The sequence below is a fragment of the Coregonus clupeaformis genome, chromosome 9, assembly GCF_020615455.1.
Source record: "Coregonus clupeaformis isolate EN_2021a chromosome 9, ASM2061545v1, whole genome shotgun sequence".
Classification (NCBI taxonomy): domain Eukaryota; kingdom Metazoa; phylum Chordata; class Actinopteri; order Salmoniformes; family Salmonidae; genus Coregonus; species Coregonus clupeaformis.
Genome location: NC_059200.1, coordinates 29,112,598 through 29,132,763, shown reverse-complemented (window position 1 = coordinate 29,132,763; position 20,166 = coordinate 29,112,598). Strand labels below are relative to the sequence as shown.

The 20,166-nt window shown below is 49.1% G+C and overlaps 1 protein-coding gene across 1 annotated transcript in view; it reads left to right on the top strand.

Annotated features, from left to right (window-relative positions):
- LOC121573790 (glutathione hydrolase 1 proenzyme) overlaps nucleotides 1-10,398 on the top strand; it is a 30,983-nt gene extending 20,585 nt beyond the window's left edge. Inside the window, exons 5-13 of the mRNA XM_041886082.1 lie at nucleotides 1,744-1,936; nucleotides 2,125-2,285; nucleotides 2,415-2,564; nucleotides 8,464-8,600; nucleotides 8,996-9,183; nucleotides 9,282-9,409; nucleotides 9,532-9,647; nucleotides 9,761-9,874; nucleotides 10,009-10,398. Of these exons, the coding sequence (XP_041742016.1) occupies nucleotides 1,744-1,936; nucleotides 2,125-2,285; nucleotides 2,415-2,564; nucleotides 8,464-8,600; nucleotides 8,996-9,183; nucleotides 9,282-9,409; nucleotides 9,532-9,647; nucleotides 9,761-9,874; nucleotides 10,009-10,155 (1,334 nt within the window). The 3' untranslated portion in view covers nucleotides 10,156-10,398. The remainder of the gene's footprint in view (nucleotides 1-1,743; nucleotides 1,937-2,124; nucleotides 2,286-2,414; nucleotides 2,565-8,463; nucleotides 8,601-8,995; nucleotides 9,184-9,281; nucleotides 9,410-9,531; nucleotides 9,648-9,760; nucleotides 9,875-10,008) is intronic.
- Nucleotides 10,399-20,166: the final 9,768 nt, after the last annotated feature.

The window sequence follows — 20,166 nt, the reverse complement described above, 5'->3', positions numbered from 1 at the left end:
GCAACAGCTCTGGTGGGCAGTCCGCATGCAAATTGCATGCTCCCTCAAAACTTGAGACATTGTGTTGTGTGACAAAACTGCACATTTTAAAGGGACCTTTTATTGTCCCAAGCACAAGGTGCAACGGTATAATGATCATGCTGTTTAAACAGCAGCTTGATATGCCACACCTGTCAGGTGGATGGATTATCTTGGCAAACGAGAAATGCTCACTCACGGATATAAACAAGTTTGTGTACAACATTTGAGAGAATTAAGCTTTTTGTGCCTAAGAAACATTTCTAGGATGTTTTATTTCAGCTCATGAAACATGGGACCAACACTTTACATGTTGCGTTTATATTTCTGTTCAGTGTAGAACAAAAACACATGAGAAATAGAAATAAGAAGAACATGAGAAAGTAAGAAGCTTTATACAGGTTCAGTTCCAATACCATATTTACAATGTGCAGGGATACTGGAGTGGCAGGGGTAGATACTGTATGTATAGGGGTAAGGTGACTAGACATCAGGATATGATAAACGGAGTAGTAGCAGCTTATATGATGATTGTATGTGAGTGTGTGTGCGTGCGTGAGTGTAGTGTTAGTATGAATGTGTGTGTTATGTGTGTGTGAGCCAATGAAGTGTGTGTGTGTTGGAGTGTTAGTGTGAGTGTGAGTGTGTAGAGTCCTGTGAGAGTGCATAGAGTCCATACCAGGCAGTAATGCAGTCAAGATGCTCTCAATGGTAACGCTGTAGAACGTTTTGTAGAACTTTCTGAGGATTTGAGGTCCTATGCCAAATCTTTTCAACCTCCTGAGGGGAAGGAGGCGCTGTCGTGCATTCTTCATGACTGTGTGCGTGTGTGTGGACCATTTTAAGTTCTTAGTGTTTTGGACACCAAGGAACTTGAAGGTCTCGACCCGCTCCACTGCAGCCCCGTCGATGTGGATGGGGGCATGCTCGCCCCCCCTTTCCTGTAGTCCACGATAAACTCCTTGGTCTTGCTGATGTTGAGGTTGTTGTCTTGGCACCACGCTGCCAGGTCACTGACCTCCTCCCTGTAGGCTGTCTCATCGTCGCCAGTGATCAGGCCTACCACTGTCGTGTTGTCAGCAAACTTGATGATTGTGTTGGAGTCGTGGGTGGCCACGCAGTCGTGGGTGAACAGGGAGTATAGGAGGGGTCTAAGCACACACCCCTGTGGGGCCCCCCTGTTGAGGGTCAGTGTGGCAAGGTGTTGCCTACCCTCACCACCTGGGGTTGGCCCGTCAGAAAGTCCAGGATCCAGTTGCAGTGGGAGGTGTTCAGTCCCAGGGTTCCGGGGTCCCGAGCTTGGTGACGAGCTTGGAGGGGACTATTGTGTTGAACGCTGAGCTGTAGTCAATGAACAGCATTCTCACATAGGTATTCCTTTTGTCTACTGTAGGTGGGTGAGGGCAGTGTGGAGTGCAATTGAGATTGCATCGCCTATGGATCTGTTGGGGTGGTATGGAAATTGGAGTGGGTCTAGGGTGTCTGGGATGATGGAGTTGATGTGTGCCATAACCAGCCTTTCAAAGCACTTCATGATTACAGATGTGAGTGCTACAGGGCGGTAGTCATTGTGGCAGGTAGCCTTAGAGTTCTTGGGAACAGGAATGAAGAGTAGTACATTAGGAGTAGTACATTAGAGAAGATCAAAAGCTGCACTCAAACCTATCATCTTCCAATATACCCTTTCACAATCTGTTACATTACATTACGTGTAACGTTTGGCAGGAGGGTTGTCCATCGCCATACCAGGGGAGATCCGTGGGTATGAGATGGCATACAAACGCCATGGAAAATTGCCATGGAGAGAGCTATTCCAGCCTGCAATTCAGTTGGCACGGAAAGGCTTTCCTTTGGGCAGGGCATTGGCCACCGCTATCTCCAAGAACAGGCAAACCATCACCCGTGACATGGCTTTATGGTGAGAATGACCACAATGGCGATCTGAGTTACTGTACAGAGGGTCAAGTTTTCAAATAAGAAGATACTGTACCTCCCCTGTTGATGATTTATGCCTTTATGATTTATGCCCTTATACCCAAACATGAGAGCTCAGTGTCTCATATGTTGTCTCTGACATTACATCTCTGTTTTTGGTCTTTCTTTCAGTGAGGTGTTTTGTGACAAAAACGGTGCCATCCTGAAGGAAAACGACACCATCACCTTTACTAAACTCGCTGACACCTATGAAATAATAGCAAATGAGGGGCCTAATGCTTTTTACGAAGGCCCGCTGGCAGAGAACCTTGTGAGGGACATTCAGGCTGCAGGTTGGTTTCTCCCTTATATCTACCAAATATCAACAAACTGCAATTTTGATAGAATTTCATTCAGGGTCTGCTGACTGTACGTGTTACAGAAACAGTATCTTATTGTCTGTTTACCGGTATGTGTTTCAGATGGTATCATCACACTGGATGACCTAAAGAAATACAAGCCTTTTTTGGATGAGAATCCTCTTAATGCTAGTGTGGGGGAGTACACCATGTTTGTACCCAACGCCCCTGCCAGTGGCCCTGTCCTGTCCCTCATACTCAACATCCTGGATGGTAAGCCTTCAGCCTGATGACACAGAGTTGTATTCAAGATCAAACTGTGGGTCACATTTGGACAGCCTGTGCTACATTATAAGTGTATAAGGACCAAAGATAATTGTTTTCCGTGGCGCTCTGCTCTGCAGGCCTGATGCTCCGTAAGCACTGTTCACGTAGGAAAATGATGCTGTTCATTTACATTGTAGCAGCCCTGGTCTATCTCATCCTGTATGCACCATACACATATAGACCTCTTGACCATGCAAATTAAGATAGATAACCACCTTATGTTTGTGGTGGTGCTGCTGACTGATCAGTAATTGGGGTGTAGAAATAAATCTCCTCTTCTCATTAGTGATCCAATTGACATTTTAGTCATTTAGCAGATGCTCTTATTCAGAGCGGCTTACAATTAGTGAGCGCATACATTTTTCATACTGGCCCCCCGTGGGAAATGAACCCACAACCCTTGCGTTGCAAGCGCCATGCTCTACCAACTGAGCTACAGGAGGGCCAATCATCCCCCAGCTCTGTTTCAGCTCCACATTCATGCAGGGTCTATTGGATATATAGTCCATAGATGTCCTCTCTCTGCTGGTGCCCAGTACAGTGGCTATATAAGAAAACCTTATTCCAGAGTAATTAAACTGCCTGAACCTACTCTTCCTGTGGCCCCCTGTCTCTACCGCAAACTCTAATCTGACCAATTTACCTCTAATTGGACACAGATGAGTGGCGGGGGAATCACTTAACACTGGCATGCCAGGGCCCGCTCAAGCCCTTCATCCTGACGGTTCAGCATGACTTCTGCTACTGGCATGCCAGGGCCCGCTCAAGCCCTTCATCCTGACGGTTCACCATGACTTCTGCTACTGGCATGCCAGGGCCCGCTCACGCCCTTCATCCTGACGGTTCACCATGACTTCTGCTACTGGCATGCCAGGGCCCGCTCAAGCGCTTCATCATGACTTCTGCTACTGGCATGCCAGGGCCCGCTCAAGCCCTTCATCCTGACGGTTCACCATGACTTCTGCTACTGGCAGGCCAGGGCCCGCTCAAGCCCTTCATCCTGACGGTTCAGCATGACTTCTGCTACTGGCATGCCAGGGCCCGCTCAAGCCCTTCATCCTGACGGTTCAGCATGACTTCTGCTACTGGCATGCCAGGGCCCGCTCAAGCCCTTCATCCTGACGGTTCACCATGACTTCTGCTACTGGCATGCCAGGGCCCGCTCAAGCCCTTCATCCTGACGGTTCACCATGACTTCTGCTACTGGCATGCCAGGGCCCGCTCATGCCCTTCATCCTGACGGTTCACCATGACTTCTGCTACTGCCTGTCAGCTGAAATTCATCACATTTTTCCATTTGGTTTTAGTTTCCTTTCCTTTCTCCCGTCTTCTCCTCCTCTATGGCTGTGAACTAAAACAGTTATAACACTGATAGACTGGGACAGGGATACAGAATGAACAGAAATGTTATATTGAGCTTTTATCTGGGTAAAACCTTTTCAATGTCCACTTCACCGAATCAAAGTGTATATTGACGTGATCAAATTAAATGTACTGTATTATTGTTTAATAAATGTAGGGATGCAGGCTATTCATTTATTTATGTTTTATTTAACCTTTATTTAACTAGGCAAGTCAGTTAAGAACAAATTCTTTGTCTCAGTTGAAGCCAGAACCCAGAAGCAGACCAGGACAAGGTAAGTGGTGTCAAAAAGGTGAGTGTTTATTTACTGAACCAAGGGTGAAGGAAATAATCAGGGGAACAGGGAGCGGCGTGGAGGAGTAGTAGGAGTGTGGTTGACCCGGTGATGGCTCGAGCAGCCGCCGAACCAGGCAGAGGTTGGGTAGAGGTTCCGGACGAGTGACTGTGGGGAGAACACAACGCGGAGGTGAAGTACCAGGCAGGTCAACAGGGTGCAACAAAACAACAAAACTAACTCTAGTACTGAGGCTGATACGCCGGCAAAACATACTGTTCATGGCTAACGATCCGGCAGGAACTGGATGTTGGGCCAGACCCCAAGAAGGGGTGATGATTAGGCCCAGGTGTGCCGATTGCTGATGGGAAGCAGGTGCGAGAAACAAGCGCGCTCCCGGAAGCGTTCCCGAACCCTCGGAAACAGAAGCTACGACCAGAAACACTCGTCACCAGACAGGACCCGACTCAGACCCCGGGATCGTTACAGTACCCCACTCCGACGAACGCCACCGGGCGGACTCCCGGGCGCCAGGATGGAGGCGGTAGAGTCCCTGAGAGATCCGGATCTAGGACCTGTGCCGCAGATCCAACTCCTCTCCTCAGGACCATACCCCTCCCAGTCCACGAGATACCTGACCCGGCCCTGTCGGGAATCCATGATCCGCCGCACCGTGTAGGCAGGACCACCTCCGATCATCCGAGAGGAGGAGGAGGAGGCGGAGGAGGCAACAGAGGACTGAGGAGGACAGGCTTGAGGCAGGAGACATGAGAGTTGGGATGGACTCTGAGCGTCTCGGTAGTTTGAGTCGTCTGCCACTGGTATGATCACCTTCTCCACCACAAACGGACCAATGAACCTCGGTAACAACTTCCCTAGACTCAGTCCTCGGAAGATCCCGTGGCCCAGCCCAACCCAAACCCCTATCTCCGATGTATAGGTGGGAGGGGGATCCGGCAGATTCGCCTGGGCTGATACCGGTCCGAACCTCTAAGGAGTTGCCTTTCTGGCCCGATGCCAGGTCCGGTGGCAACACGATATGGGCCTGAACAGAAGGCACTGAGAGAGCTCCTTCTCCCTGAGAAGGGGAACAGGGAGGTTGGTAGCCATACAGGCACTGGAGGGACTGTCAGTGGCAGATGTAGGGAGAGTATTGTGGCGCATACTCAACCCCAAGGCAACTGAGAGGCCCAGGAGGTGGGGTTGGAAGAGACCAGACAGCGTAGCGGATTCCATCTTCTGGTTGGCTCTCCGCCTGACCATTGGATTGGGGGTGAAACCCAGATTGAGACTGACTGTAGCTCCAATGGCCGAACAGAAGGACTTCCAGACAGCAGAGGTAAACTGAGGGGCCACGGTCGGAACGATATCACTGGGCAAACCGTGGACCCTGAAAACCTCCTAACCAGGATCTCGGACGTCTCCGAGGCAGAGGAAGCTTGGCAATCGGCACAAAGTGGGGCGAACTTGCTGAATCATCCACGATAGTCAGAACGACCGTGTTCCCCCTCAGCGGGCAACCCGTAAGTCCAGGGCCAGATCGACCATGGACGCCGGGAATAGGGAAGGGGGTGAAGTAGTCCAGAGCTGGGCCGATTGGTACTCTTATTCTGCGCACAACACTGACAGGCAGCAACCAAACCCCGAGTATCTCGGCGAGCCACCAAGACGTCTGCGAAGAAACGCCATAGTCCGAGCCACGCTCGGGGCGACAAGCCATCTTACGTGGCGTCGGACCACTTGAGAACAGCAGGACGAACCGGCTCAGGCACAAACAACCGACCGGGTGGACCGTTACCGGGACCGGGCTGAGTCCGAAGGCCGCCAGCACCTCCTCCTCAATCTTCCACATGACTGCTCCCACGACGCAGTTCCGGGGAGAATAGTCTCGGTCTTGGACCCACTCTCCTCCGTCTTGGAGAACATCGGGACAAGGCGTCCGTGTCCGTTCTTAGACCAAGTCGGCAACCAGGACAAATGACGTCCAAGAACAACGCCCACCTGGCCTCACGGGAGTTAAGGCGTTTACCCGATTACCGCGTAAGCAAGATTCTTGTGGTCAGTCCAGACAATACCAACGTTTGCTCCGCCTCCAACCAGTGGCACTCCTCCAAGGTAAGTTTCCACGAGCTCCGATTACCCATCGTATCCTCTCCGCAGAGTGAAGGCGACGAGTAGTAGGCGCGAGGGATGGAGTTTGCTGTCCGTGGAGCATCGCTCGACAGGATGGCGCCAACTCCCACATCAGGCGCGTCACTTCAACAAGAACGGCGGGCGTGTCCGGTTGAGAGAATCGTGCGTTGGTGAATCGCCTCTTCAAATCCAGAAAGCTTCGATCCGCCTCAGTTCACTTGAAGGTCCTGATGCTGGAAGTCAAGGCAGTTAATGGAGCGGCCACACGGCTGTAATCCCGGATGAATCTGCGTGTAGAAATTAAACCCCAAAAATCTCTGGAGCTGCAATCTCGCAGGCTGGACCCATTCCAGAACCCTCTAACCTTCTCCTGGTCACATAATCTCTCCCTGGAGATGATGTACCCGAGAAAGGATGTTGTGTGGCGTGAAACTCCTTACTCGGCCTTCACGAACAGGCGATTCTCCAACAATCGCTGCAGAACCTGCGGGACATGCTGGACGTGGTCGGTGAGGTTCCTTCGAGAAGATCAGAATGTCATCCAGGTAAACAAACCACCGAAGAGACCCGATCATATCTCTCAGGGCGTGGTTCACCATACTCTGGAATACCGCTGGAGCATTGGTCAGTCCAAACGGCATCACCTGATACTCGGAAGTGCCCCATCGGTGTATTGAAACCCGTCAACTACTCGTCCCCTCTCTGATCCGGACCAGGTGATACGACGTGCGTGGAGTCTAACTTGGTGAACACCGTAGCACCCTGTAAGGAGTCGAAGGCAGAACTCATCAAGGGCAGGGGATACTTCGTTCTTCGACCGTGATGTCATTCAACCCCCGATAGTCAATACATGGTCGAAGAGAGCCATCCTTCTTACCCACAAAGAAGAATCCTGCCCCAGGGGTGATGACGAGGGACGAACGAGACCAGCAGCTAGGGACTCCTTGATGTAGGTCTCAACAACGCCTCACGTTCAGGTCGGGAGACTACTGTACCTTCCTTGGGGTAGACAGCTCCAGGGACCAGGTTGATGGCACAATCCTTATGGTCGGGTGGGGAGGGAGTGACAGAGCCTTCTGCTTACTGAAAACCTCCCCAAATCGTGATATCTCTCGGAAACCAGGGACAAATCTGGAGGTTTAGCCTCAATCACCTGACTGGGAACCGAATGGGGCAGGCAGTCTTGAACAGTTAGCATGACAATCCAGGCTCCAGCCGTTACCTTGCCCGTCCCCAATCGACGTGGGATTGTGTTCCCTTCAACCAGGGTATCCAAGGACCAGAGGAACATGGGAAGACGGCAGAATGAAAAATGAAATCATCTCAGAATGATTCCCTGACAACCGTATCTTAACCGGTTCAGTCCTCATCGTGATACGTGCAGACTACTGCCGTTCAGAGTGGTCGCTTAATGGCTTCCGACAATTGATCACGGAAGCCCCAGCTGTTCCACCAACTACCAACACTGCCGCACTATCAAGCGTTATACCTAAAGCTCTGATTCCTAATTCAGGAGTGGCCGGGGTCTGCAGTACTAAGTTGACTGGCTCGCTAAAGTCCTCCCACACCCAGAGCCGGGCAGTGCGACGCTAGACAAGTGGAATGTCATTCCCAGCTCACCACAGTAGAGGCAGCAGTTGGTCTTACGTCTATGTTACGCTCCTCCTTGAATTAACCCGTGCCGCCCCACTTGCATGAGTTCCGGACTCGGAACCTCTCCACTATCCACTGTAGTGGAGCATATCTGTGTTCTGGTCCACCCCACCCACCCACTGGGAACTAAAACAGTCGATTGGCAGATTATTCATATCTCCTTGCATCTCGGACTCGATTATTTACAATGACGGCCTACCAAAAGGCAAAATGCCTCCTGCGGGGACGGGGGCTGGGATTAAAAATAACAATACAGGAGAAAACACACATCACGAAAAGAGAGACACCACAACACTACATAAAGAGAGACCTAAGACAACAACATAGCATGGGAGCAACTCATGACAACAACATGGTAGCAACACAACATGGCAGCAGCAATGGTTATGGTTGAACTGATTACCATGTTTTCTCCCATGCAGGATACAACTTCACCTCAGACAGTGTCTCCAGCACTGAGAAGAAGATCCTCACGTACCACCGCATGGTCGAGGCCTTCCGATTCGCCTATGCCAAGCGAAGCATGCTGGGTGATCCACAATTCCTCTCCATCTCTGATGTAAGTCTCATCCCCGTCTTTCCCAGAGCTAATATTGAATAGTTCTCTAATAGGATGTCTCTACTGGATGTTTACTCTTTCAAGAATTTACTCCAATCAGTCACTTACTAATCATATTCAATCAATGGTCCTAGTATGTGTTGGAACATCATGTTCATGTTCATTGGAGACAGAGTAAATATGGATATGCTCATATAAGAGAGTTGATTAGACTATTGATTGAAATGGACTTCAGTCAGCCCAGAGACAGTATTTGTAAAGCTGCTATGTTGAAATTTCAGTAAATGCAAACCAGTCCATCTTCATCATTCTACACTGTTCTGTATGGTTGTTTCCATGAATGGGCAATCATTTGAATGGCAGAGCCTCATTCTCCTGTCCCCACTCCTCTTCAGTTCATCCACAACATGACCTCAGATTACTTTGCCGATGCACTCCGTCAGAAGATTACAGACGATACCACCCATCACATGAACTACTATGAGCCGGAGTACTTTGTCCCCGAGAACCACGGGACAGCACATCTGTCTGTGATGGCAGAGGACGGGAGTGCAGTGGCAGCCACCAGCACCATCAACCATTTGTAAGAATCAAGTCCCAGTTTTGATTACAAAAATTAACTGGAGGTAGTCCTCATTATTCACCTGTCGTCATTATCTTTCTATTCTTTTTCCTGCCTAGTTTTGGCTCCAAAGTCATGTCGCGTTCTACAGGAATCCTCCTCAACAATGAGATGGATGACTTCAGCTCCCCCCTCATCACTAATGGCTTTGGAGTGCCTCCTTCACCAAACAACTTCATCAGACCAGGTAAAGGGTTCATCTGACTATAGACACCAAAGTTTTCAGTGCATCAGCCGGCTCGGTTAACCAGAAATTGGTACTTGATGGTGGATATGGATGGACCTAACTCCCTAATTGTCTCCCTCCAGGTAAGAGGCCCTTGTCCTCTATGTGTCCAGCCATTCTCTTTGACAAGGGGAGCAAGGAAGTCAAGATGGTGGTGGGGGGCTCAGGAGGAACAAAGATCACCACTGCAATTGCCACGGTGAGCCAGGTTACCATGCCCTTTCATTGCTGTGTGCAAATACTCTTTAATACTTTCTTTGCATTTTACCAAGTAGTCGTCTGTGACTGAATTGTTGTCGGTTCGTTCTGCAGGTGATTCTCAATGCACTGTTCTTTAACTACGACCTGAAGAAAGCTGTGGCAGATCCCAGAATCCACAACCAGCTGAGTCCCAACACCACACTGGGAGAGCCCGGGTTTGACGAGGTGGGATAGATGACTGACGATAGTCAATACACATGCCCTACAGTGTATCAAGATCATGGCTGGTTATCATGCTAGTGAAGCGGAATGCCTATTTGGACAGGAGTTTCACAGTGTTCTATATGCTTTCCTTACAGAGGGTGATGGCTGGTCTGGCCTTGAAGAACCATGAGACAGAGTTCCTGAAAGCCACAGGGGCTGTGGTTCAGGCGGTGGTGCGCCAGGGGGACCGGCTCCATGCTGAATCTGACCCCAGGAAATGGGGCTATGCCGCTGGGTACTGAGACCAACCACACTACCCTGCTACTATGGCTGGGAATTGCCAGGGACCTCACAATAACGATATATCACGATACTTATGATATGTATTACGATTCTCACAATTCTATATTTATTGCAATTCGATACTGTGATTTTATTGCGATTTGATGTTCCAAACATATTGCTCACTATGTCTGCTGCAGAGACAAAAGAGAGCATGAGAAAATTTGTTTAAATCAGTCATGAAAATAAAAGTACTGAAAACATGTTGGCTCACTATTTAAAAAGAAGATGGAGAACAGGCTATAGGATGAAAAATACCAGAGTTTTGGCGCAGGTACAGCCGACTAGCGCTAGCTAAAGCTACCTAATTTTGTACATATCAATACTTGGAGTCAAAGTATCAATATAATATCGTCCAAAATAATATTGCGATATGTAACTGCATTGATTTTTTCCCCCATCACTACCTGCTCCCTCAAACTGAGACCCATACAGACACCCCAGTTTATTACATACTGAGACCCATAAACACACCCCTGCTTCCACAGACAGGCTGGCTGATTAGGCTTCCAATTCAGATGAAAGCCACCTCTACAGACTATATTACAAACCAACAGAAACACACACACATTCCTCTCCTCATCTCGGCAATGACCTACAACCTATGACCTTAATCCTCTCTGGTAAACCAGGTCCACCTTTCTCCCCTCATTGGTGTCATAACAAAGTGGAGAGAAACTACTCTCTTATCCTGTCTTTGATGACCAAGTACCTCAGTCTGATATCCAGATACTGAGATAGAGCTATTCATTCTCCACAGTTCTCCTCCACTACGCTTTAATTTGATTATTATTCGGTACTGTCTGTACCATCTCAATATTTAATATTCAAAGTAACAGTGCCATCTCTATATTAATGTTTTTCTTTCATTGCAATCTTTCATGGATTGTCGGTCAGAATAGGAATTGTTTGTTTTGCCATTTGTTAATTTATGTTTGTCAAAAATACCATTGATGATAATCTTGTATCATGTAAGGCTGAGTGTTCCATAAAAAAAATTCCACAAAAATGTATTTACTTGATCCATGTTTTTTGGACAGTAAACATGAAAACTTAATTTATATTCCACAAAATATGTTAGGAAATTATGTCATAACAGCATAGAGGATAACATGAAAACATATGTAAAGCAAAATTCTAACTATTCTCAGTGCCACTCAGGGGTATAGTGAATGCGTAACATAGAGCATATACTCTTTGACCAAATATAGCAAAAAGGGACAATGTCTGTTAGAAAATATTTAACCTGTGTCTTGTCTTTGGCATCAGGTTTTGGACATAGTACATGGTGGTCAATGGGCAACTTGTGTGTGGGGATGAATGAACCTACTGTAAAAGGCAAAATGTCACAGCAGGAAAAGCATGTGCTGCAGAGCTACAGTGCTACGAAAAAGTATTTGCCCCCTTTCTAATTTTCTCTACTTTTTCATATTTGTGATACTGAATGTTATCAGATCTTCAACCAAAACCTAATATTAGAGAAAGGGAACATACGTGAACAAATAACACAACAATTACATATTTATTTCATAAACAAAGTTATGCAACACCCAATTCCCCTGTGTGAAAAAGTAATTGCCCCCTTACACTCAATAACTGGTTGTGCCACCTTTAGCTGCAATGACTCCAACCAAATGCTTCCTGTAGTTGTTGATCAGTCTCTCACGTCGCTGTGGAGGAATTTTGGCCCACTCTTCCATGCAGAACTGCTTTAACTCAGTGACGTGTGGGTTTTCAAGCATGAACTGCTCGTTTCAAGTCCTGCCACAACATCTCAATTGTAATTAGGTCTGGACTTTGACTAGGCCATTCCAAAACTTGATTGTGTGTTTCGGATCATTGTCTTGCTGCATGACCCAGCTGCGCTTCAGCTTCAGCTCACAGACGGATGGTCTGACATTCTCCTGTAGAATTCTCTGATACAGAGCAGAATTCATGGTTCCTTCTATTAAGGCAAGTCGTCCAGGTCCTCAGGCAGCAAAGCATCCCCAAACCATCACACCACCACCACCATGCTTGACCTTTGGTATGATGTTCTTACTGTGGAATGCAGTGTTTGGTTTTCACCAGGCATTACTGGAACCATGTCGTCCAAAAAGTTATACTTTTGAATCATCTGTCCATAGAACGTTCTTCCAAGAGTCTTGATGATCATCCAGGTGCTTTTTGGCAAACTTGAGTCAACTTTTTGGACGAGATGGGTCTCATTGTGCCTGGTGAAAACCAAACACTGCATTCCACAGTAAGAACATCATACCAAAGGTCAAGCATGGTGGTGGTGGTGTGATGGTTTGGGGATGTCCTCACCAGACATCACCGGCAACAACGTCGCCTATGGGCACAAACCCACCGTCGCTGGACCAGACAGGACTGGCAAAAAGTGCTCTTCACTGACGAGTCACGGTTTTGTCTCACCAGGGGTGATGGTCGGTTTCGCGTTTATCATCGAAAGAATGAGCGTTACACTGAGGCCTGTACTCTGGAGCGGGATCGATTTGGAGGTGGAGGGTCCGTCATGGTCTGGGGCGGTGTGTCACAGCATCATCGGACTGAGCTTGTTGTCATTGCAGGCAATCTCAACGCTGTGCGTTACAGGGAAGACATCCTCCTCCCTCATGTGGTACCCTTCCTGCAGGCTCATCCTGACATGACCCTCCAGCAAGACAATGCCACCAGCCATACTGTTCGTTCTGTGCGTGATTTCCTGCAAGACAGGAATGTCAGTGTTCTGCCATGGCCAGCAAAGAGCACGGATCTCAATCCCATTGAGCACGTCTGGGACCTGTTGGATAGGAGGATGAGGGCTAGGGCCTTTCCTCCCAGAAATGTCCGGGAACTTGCAGGTGCCTTGGTGGAAGAGTGGGGTAACATCTCACAGCAAGAACTGGCAAATCTGGTGCAGTCCATGAGGAGGAGATGCACTGAGGTACTTAATGCAGCTGGTGGCCACACCAGATATTGACTGTTACTTTTGATTTTTACCCCCCCTTTGTTCAGGGACACATTATTCCATTTATGTTAGTCACATGTCTGTTCAGTTTATGTCTCAGTTGTTGAATCTTGTTATGTTCATACAAATATTTACACATGTTAAGTTTGCTGAAAATAAACGCAGTTGACAGTGAGAGGACTTTTCTTTTTTTGCTGAGTTTATATGACTAACAATAATTTCCCATCAACAGATTTCAACAACAGCTCATGACATGACCTCATAAATACTGTAACTTCTGACAGGGTCATACCACATCTCTCACTGTATAATTAGACATTGGAAAGCAGGATACAAAACAGAGACAAAAACTTAGAGGCAAAGCATTATTTTACAGCTTTGAAATACCCTGGACAGACAACATGCTGTATTGGAAAGTTGATTAACTAAGGCTTTATTCAAGCATTTTCCTGAGTGTCACCGAGAGCCTTACTATCATTTAGCTAAACCTGACGAAACACTCTGCCACTTACAGATGTAGGATCTTAATTTGTCCACCCTGTTGCAGGAAAAACTTGTAGTGTTTTTGAGGTTTAAAAAGGCTTCTGAAGTTTTTGATTTCCACTTTTACATTTCAGACTTGAGTTTCCCTTATGGTAAATGTATCAACCCCTACAAAAATGTCCATTAATTTTAATCCACATAATAATTCACATTTCCTGTTGCTGTAGGATTATTTTCCTGCTGTAGCAAACTGGCTCAAATTAAGATCCTACATCTATACCAAAGACTGAGCTCATTTACTCCAAATGATCCCACATGAACACCAGACACCAGATTTGCATGTTTTCATAATTCACATCTAGTGCCTGGGAGGATCCATTTTTAGAGATCATTACTCATTCATAAGCTCTACTATTGAAACACATCTCATTGCTATTACTGCCTTTGTTTAAAAAAAGCTGTTCTCACTTCCTGTAGGGCAAACAGAATAAGTCAAAGTAATTAGTATTAATCTCAGACGTGACGGGGCTAAATGCTAAAAGTTAAATTTAATTTTTAATTTTTAATTAATTTTAATTTTTTAATTTAATATTAAACTTTTTTTTATTTTTTAATTTAACCATGTTAACACTGGTTGAAGTTTTAATAGACCTGGAGGGGATCAATATAAACCTGTACATATGTGACAACAACAGGCCCTGGTGATGTCAATGCAATACATCAAAAGTACTCTCACTGTATGGACATCAGTGTACATTATTTTTCACATTCTGGTCACACGTGTTATTATAGCTTCTGTAAGATTGCACAATGGCACTATCTCACCAGCATTCAGAACTCTAACCAATGTACTTGTTATTTTGGATGTAGATTCTATTACAATGTACTGTTTGTTTGTTTGAATCCCCATTAGCGTTGGCAGAAGCAGCAGCTACTCTTCCTGGGGTCCACAAGAAACACAAAATTTGACAAGTAACAAAACACAGGACAGTCACAGAAATGTAATATACAATGATATACAAACAATACTACACATTTTTTTGTGTTAGTGTGTCTGTGTGTGCGTGTGTGTGTGTGTGTCCCCTCACAGTTCCCGCCATTCCATGAGATGTTGTTTAATCAGTTTTTTAAAGGTGATTTTGCTGTTTGCTTGAGTAATTGGAGATGGAAGGGAGTTCCATGCGATCATGGCTCTGTATAATACAGTGCATTACCGTGAATTTGTTTTGAACTTGGGGACTGTGAAGAGACCCTTGGTGGCATGTCTTGTGGGTTATGTATGGGTGTCTGAGCTGAATGTTATTTGATTATGCAGACAATCCGGAATTTTCTACACAGTAATATTTCTCATAAAAACTAGAAGAGAATCAGTTAATCTCTCGTCGACCTTCAACCAGGAAATACTGCCATGCATGTTGTTGATGTTAGCTCTGTATGTGCAGTTAAGGGCAAGGTGTGCTGCTCTGTTTTGAGCCAGCTGCAGCTTTTCTAGGTCATTCTTTGCTGCACTTGACCATTACCGGACAGTAATCAAGATGGGACAAGACCAGAGCCTGAACAACTAGTACAAATCGAATCAAACTTTATTTATACAGCACATTTCAGACATGGAATGCAACGTGCTTCACAGGAAAAAAATTATAAAAACAATGAAAATAAAAACTGAAATATTTACTACACAAGGATAAAAAACAAAATAATAACAAAAACTGAACGACTAAAAAGCACCCTAAGGAAAAGCAAGGCTAAAAAGGTGAGTTTTGAGATTTATTTTAAATATGTCCACAGTTTCGGCCCCCCGAGGTTCTCTGGCAGGCTATTCCAGAGGCTGGGTGTCACGATGCTGTGTATAGGTGTGGTGTAGAATCAGGCGCAGGCAGCAGAGGGTAAGTCCAACAAGACTTTACTTAAGCACAAAATTAATCCAAAACAGCCCGGAGGCAAAAAGACGCACACAGGCGTAAATGCAAGCGCACACACAGGTGCGTAAACTCTCCTAACACAACAAGGAGGAAGCTCAGGAAAATCGCGTACCGACACGGGTAGCGCAACCACGACACGAACAATTACACACAACACTAACCTAACAACAAGGAAACTAAATAGGGTGCTAAATGAGACCTAACACAAAACAGGTGTGACTAACAGACAAAACCAAACAAACAAGAAACATAGAGCGGTGGCAGCTAGAACTCCGGAGACGACGACCGGCGAAACCTGCCCGAACAAGGAGGAGGAGCCGCCTCGGCCGAAACCGTGACAGTACCCCCCCCCCCCTTGACGCGCGGCTCCAGCCGTGCGCCGCCTCCGGCCTCGGGGACGACCAGGGGGACGCGGAGCAGGGCGCGTAGGGTGACCACGATGGAATTCGGTCATCAGGGACGGATCCAGAATGTCCCTCCTTGGCACCCAGCACCGCTCCTCCGGACCGTACCCCTCCCACTCCACGAGATATTGGAGACCCCCATCCGGCGTCTCGAATCCAGGATGGTCCGAACCGTGTACGCCGGAGCCCCCTCGATGTCCAACGGGGCGGAGGAGTCTCCTCAATCTCAAAGTCCTGGAGTGGACCAGCTACCACCGGCCTGAGGAGAGACACATGGAACGAGGGGTTAATATTCTTGTAATCAATAGGTAGTTCTAACCTGTAACTCACCTCGTTCAATCTCCTCAGGACTTTAAAAGGCCCCACAAACCGCCGACCCAGCTTCCGGCAGGGCAGGCGGAGGGGCAGGTTTCTGGTTGAGAGCCAGACTCGATCTCCAGGTGCGTACACTGGCCCCTCACTGCGGTGTAGGTCGGCGCTCGTCTTCTGTCGACGTATGGCACGCTGCAGATGGACGTGTGCAGCGTCCCACGTCTCCTCCGAGCGCCGCACCCACTCATCCACAGCGGGGGCCTCGATCTGGCTCTCATGCCATGGTGCCAGAACCGGCTGGTACCCTAATACACACTGAAAAGGGGTTAGTTGGGTGGAGGAGTGGCGGAGAGAGTTCTGTGCCATCTCGGCCCAGGGCACATATCTCACCCACTCCTCCGGCCGGCCCTGACAATATGACCTCAGAAACCTACCCACATCCTGGTTGACTCGTTCAACCTGCCCATTACTCTCCGGGTGGTAACCCGAGGTAAGGCTCACCGAGACCCCCAAACGTTCCATAAATGCTCTCCAGACTCTGGAGGTAAACTGGGGGCCTCGATCGGACACTATATCCTCGGGCACCCCGTAATGCCGGAAGACGTGAGTAAATAGAGCCTCAGCGGTCTGTAGGGCCGTAGGAAGACCCGGCATGGGAAGGAGACGACAGGCCTTCGAGAACCGATCCACAACGACCAGGATGGTGGTATTCCCCTGTGAGGAGGGAAGATCGGTAACAAAATCCACCGAGAGGTGAGACCAGGGTCGTTGTGGAACGGGCAGGGGCTGTAATTTACCCCTGGGCAAGTGTCTGGGCGCCTTACACTGGGCACACACTGAGCAGGAGAAGACATAAACCCTCACATCCCTGGCTAACGTTGGCCACCAGTACTTCGTACTAAGGCAGTGCACTGTCCGGCCAATACCCGGATGTCCAGAGGAGGGGGACGTGTGAGCCCGATAAATCAGCCGATCCCGGACCTCGAGCGGGACGTACACCCGACCCACCGGACACTGTGGAGGACTAGGCTTGGTGCGTAACGCCCGCTCGATCTCCGCATCGACCTCCCACACCACCGGTGCCACCAGACAAGACTCCGGTAGTATGGGAATGGACTCCACGCACCTCTCCTCCGTGTCATACCGACGGGACAGAGCATCTGCCTTCCCGTTCTGGGACCCAGGGATGTAAGTGATCTTGAACACAAACCGGGCGAAACATAGTCCATCGAGCCTGGCGAGGATTCAGTCTCCTAGCTGCCCGAATGTATTCCATGTTACGATGGTCGGTCAGAATGAGGAAAGGGTGCTGAGCCCCCTCAAGCCAATGCCTCCACACCTTTAGGGCCTGTACTACGGCTAACAGCTCCCTGTCCCCTACGTCATAATTCCGCTCCGCCGGACTGAGCTTCTTAGAATAAAAAGCACAGGGGCGGAGCTTAGGTGGTGTACCGGATCGTTGAGAAAGAACTGCCCCGATACCGGCCTCAGACGCGTCCACCTCAACTTGGAAGGGTAAAGTGGGATCCGGGTGCGCCAACACCGGAGCCGAGGTAAACAGGTCCTTCAGTCTCCCAAAGGCCCTGTCCGCCTCAGCTGACCACTGCAAGCGCACGGACCCCCCTTCAGAAGAGACGTTATGGGAGCTGCCACCTGTCCAAAACCCCGGATAAACCTCCGGTAGTAATTCGCAAAACCCAAGAACCGCTGCACCTCTTTAACCGTAGTTGGGGTTTGCCAATTACGCACGGCGGACACTCGGTCCACCTCCATTCTCACCCCTGACGCAGACAACTGGTAACCCAAAAAGGAAACTGACTCCTGGAAGAACAGACATTTCTCAGCTTTGACATACAGGTCATGCTCCAACAGTCTCCTCAATACCCTGCGCACCAGGGCTACATGCTCGGCCCGAGTAGCACTGTACACAAGAATATCATCTATGTACACCACTACTCCCTGCGCCTGCATGTCCCGGAAAAGTTCGTCTACAAACGATTGGAAGACTGATGGAGCATTCATTAACCCATATGGCATGACGAGATACTCGTAATGGCCGGAGGTAGTACTAAATGCTGTCTTCCACTCATCGCCCTCCCTAATGCGCACCAAGTTATATGCGCTCCTGAGATCCAATTTTGTGAAGAACCTTGCCCCGTGTAAGGACTCCGTCATGGTCCCAATCAGAGGAAGTGGATAGCTGTACTTCACCGTCACCTGATTGAGACCGCGGTAATCAATACACGGACGCAAACCTCCATCCTTTTTCTTCACAAAAAAGAAGCTTGAGGACGCGGGAGAAGTGGAGGCCCGTATGTATCCCTGTCTCAGAGACTCGGCAATGTAAGTCTCCATTGCCCTTTTCTCCTCCTGTGACAAAGGATACACATGGCTCCGCGGAAGCGCTGCTCCTGTCTGGAGGTCTATCGCACAATCCCCTTGTCTATGAGGTGGCAACTGTGCCGCTCTGGTCTTACTGAACACGAGCGCCAAATCCTCATACTCAGGAGGAATGTGCAGTGCTGGCATCTGGTTCGGACTCTCCACCGAGGTCGCCCCTACGGAAACACCCAGACATAACCCCTCACACTGAGCAGACCACGATTTAAGAGCCTTCTCTCGCCACGAAATAGTAGGATCATGGGTCATCAACCAGGGAAGCCCCAGTACCACCGGATACGCAGGAGAGTCGATCAGATAGAGTTGAATCGTCTCCTCATGACCCCCTGCGTCATCATCCTAAGTGGCGCTGTGACCTCCCCAATCAACCCAGATCCTAACGGACGACTATCTAGGGCATGTACAGGAAAGGGTTTTTCGACTGGAAGGAGGGGAATCCCTAACTTAACACAGAATCTCCGGTCTACAAAATTCCCAGCTGCGCCTGAATCGACTAGCGCCTTATGCTGGGACCGAGGTGCAACCTGTGGGAAACAAACAGGTAAGGTAATGTGTACGACAGAAAGCTCTGGGTAAGTAGGGTGCCTACTCACCTGGGTGGACTCCCCACTGTATGACCTGCTCTCTCCCTCACCAGGGGACCCTCCCCAGCACCTAGCCGCGGTGTGCCCTCCGCGCCCACACTTGGTGCAGGAGACTGCCCCCCTCGGGCTCCTACCTCTTCTCCCTCTAGCGCCAGCACCTCCAAGCTCCATCGGACACTGCTCGGAGGCGCTGGAGGGTGGAATGGGGGGCCTTCACCTGGGACGTCCGCGGGTCGCCAGCAGGTTGTCCAGTCGAATGGCCATGTCCACCAGCTGGTCAAATGTTAGTGTAGTGTCCCTGCAGGCTAACTCCCTGCGGACGTCCTCCCGAAGGCTACATCTGAAGTGGTCTATGAGGGCCCTCTCATTCCACCCCGCATCAGCCGCTAGAGTCCGGAACTCCAGCGCAAACGCCTGAGCGCTCCTCATCCCCTGTCGGAGGTGGAATAGACGTTCCCCCGCCGCTCTCCCCTCTGGTGGATGGTCGAAGACCGCACGGAAGCGACGGGAGAACTCCGCATAGGTGACTGTGGCGGCGTCTATTCCCCTCCATTCGGCGTTGGCCCACTCCAACGCCTTGCCGGTGAGACAGGAGATGAGGGCGGAAACGCTCTCGTATCCCGAGGGCGCCGGGTGTATGGTGGCAATGTAGAGCTCCACTTGTAAGAGGAACCCCTGACACCCGGCAGCGGTGCCGTCGTACGCCCTCGGGAGCGAGAGCCGAATCCCACTGGGTTCCGGTCGATGGACGGGCTGGCTGTCCGGTGGTGATGGTGCGATAGGTGGGGCTGTGGGAACCCCGCTGGTCTCCCATCGACGAAGGGTGTCCATGACGCCCTCCAAGGCGTGCCCGATTCGGTTGATCCGGTGCTCTTGACCAAGGAGACGCTCCTCCATGGTGTCGACGGGTGCTCCT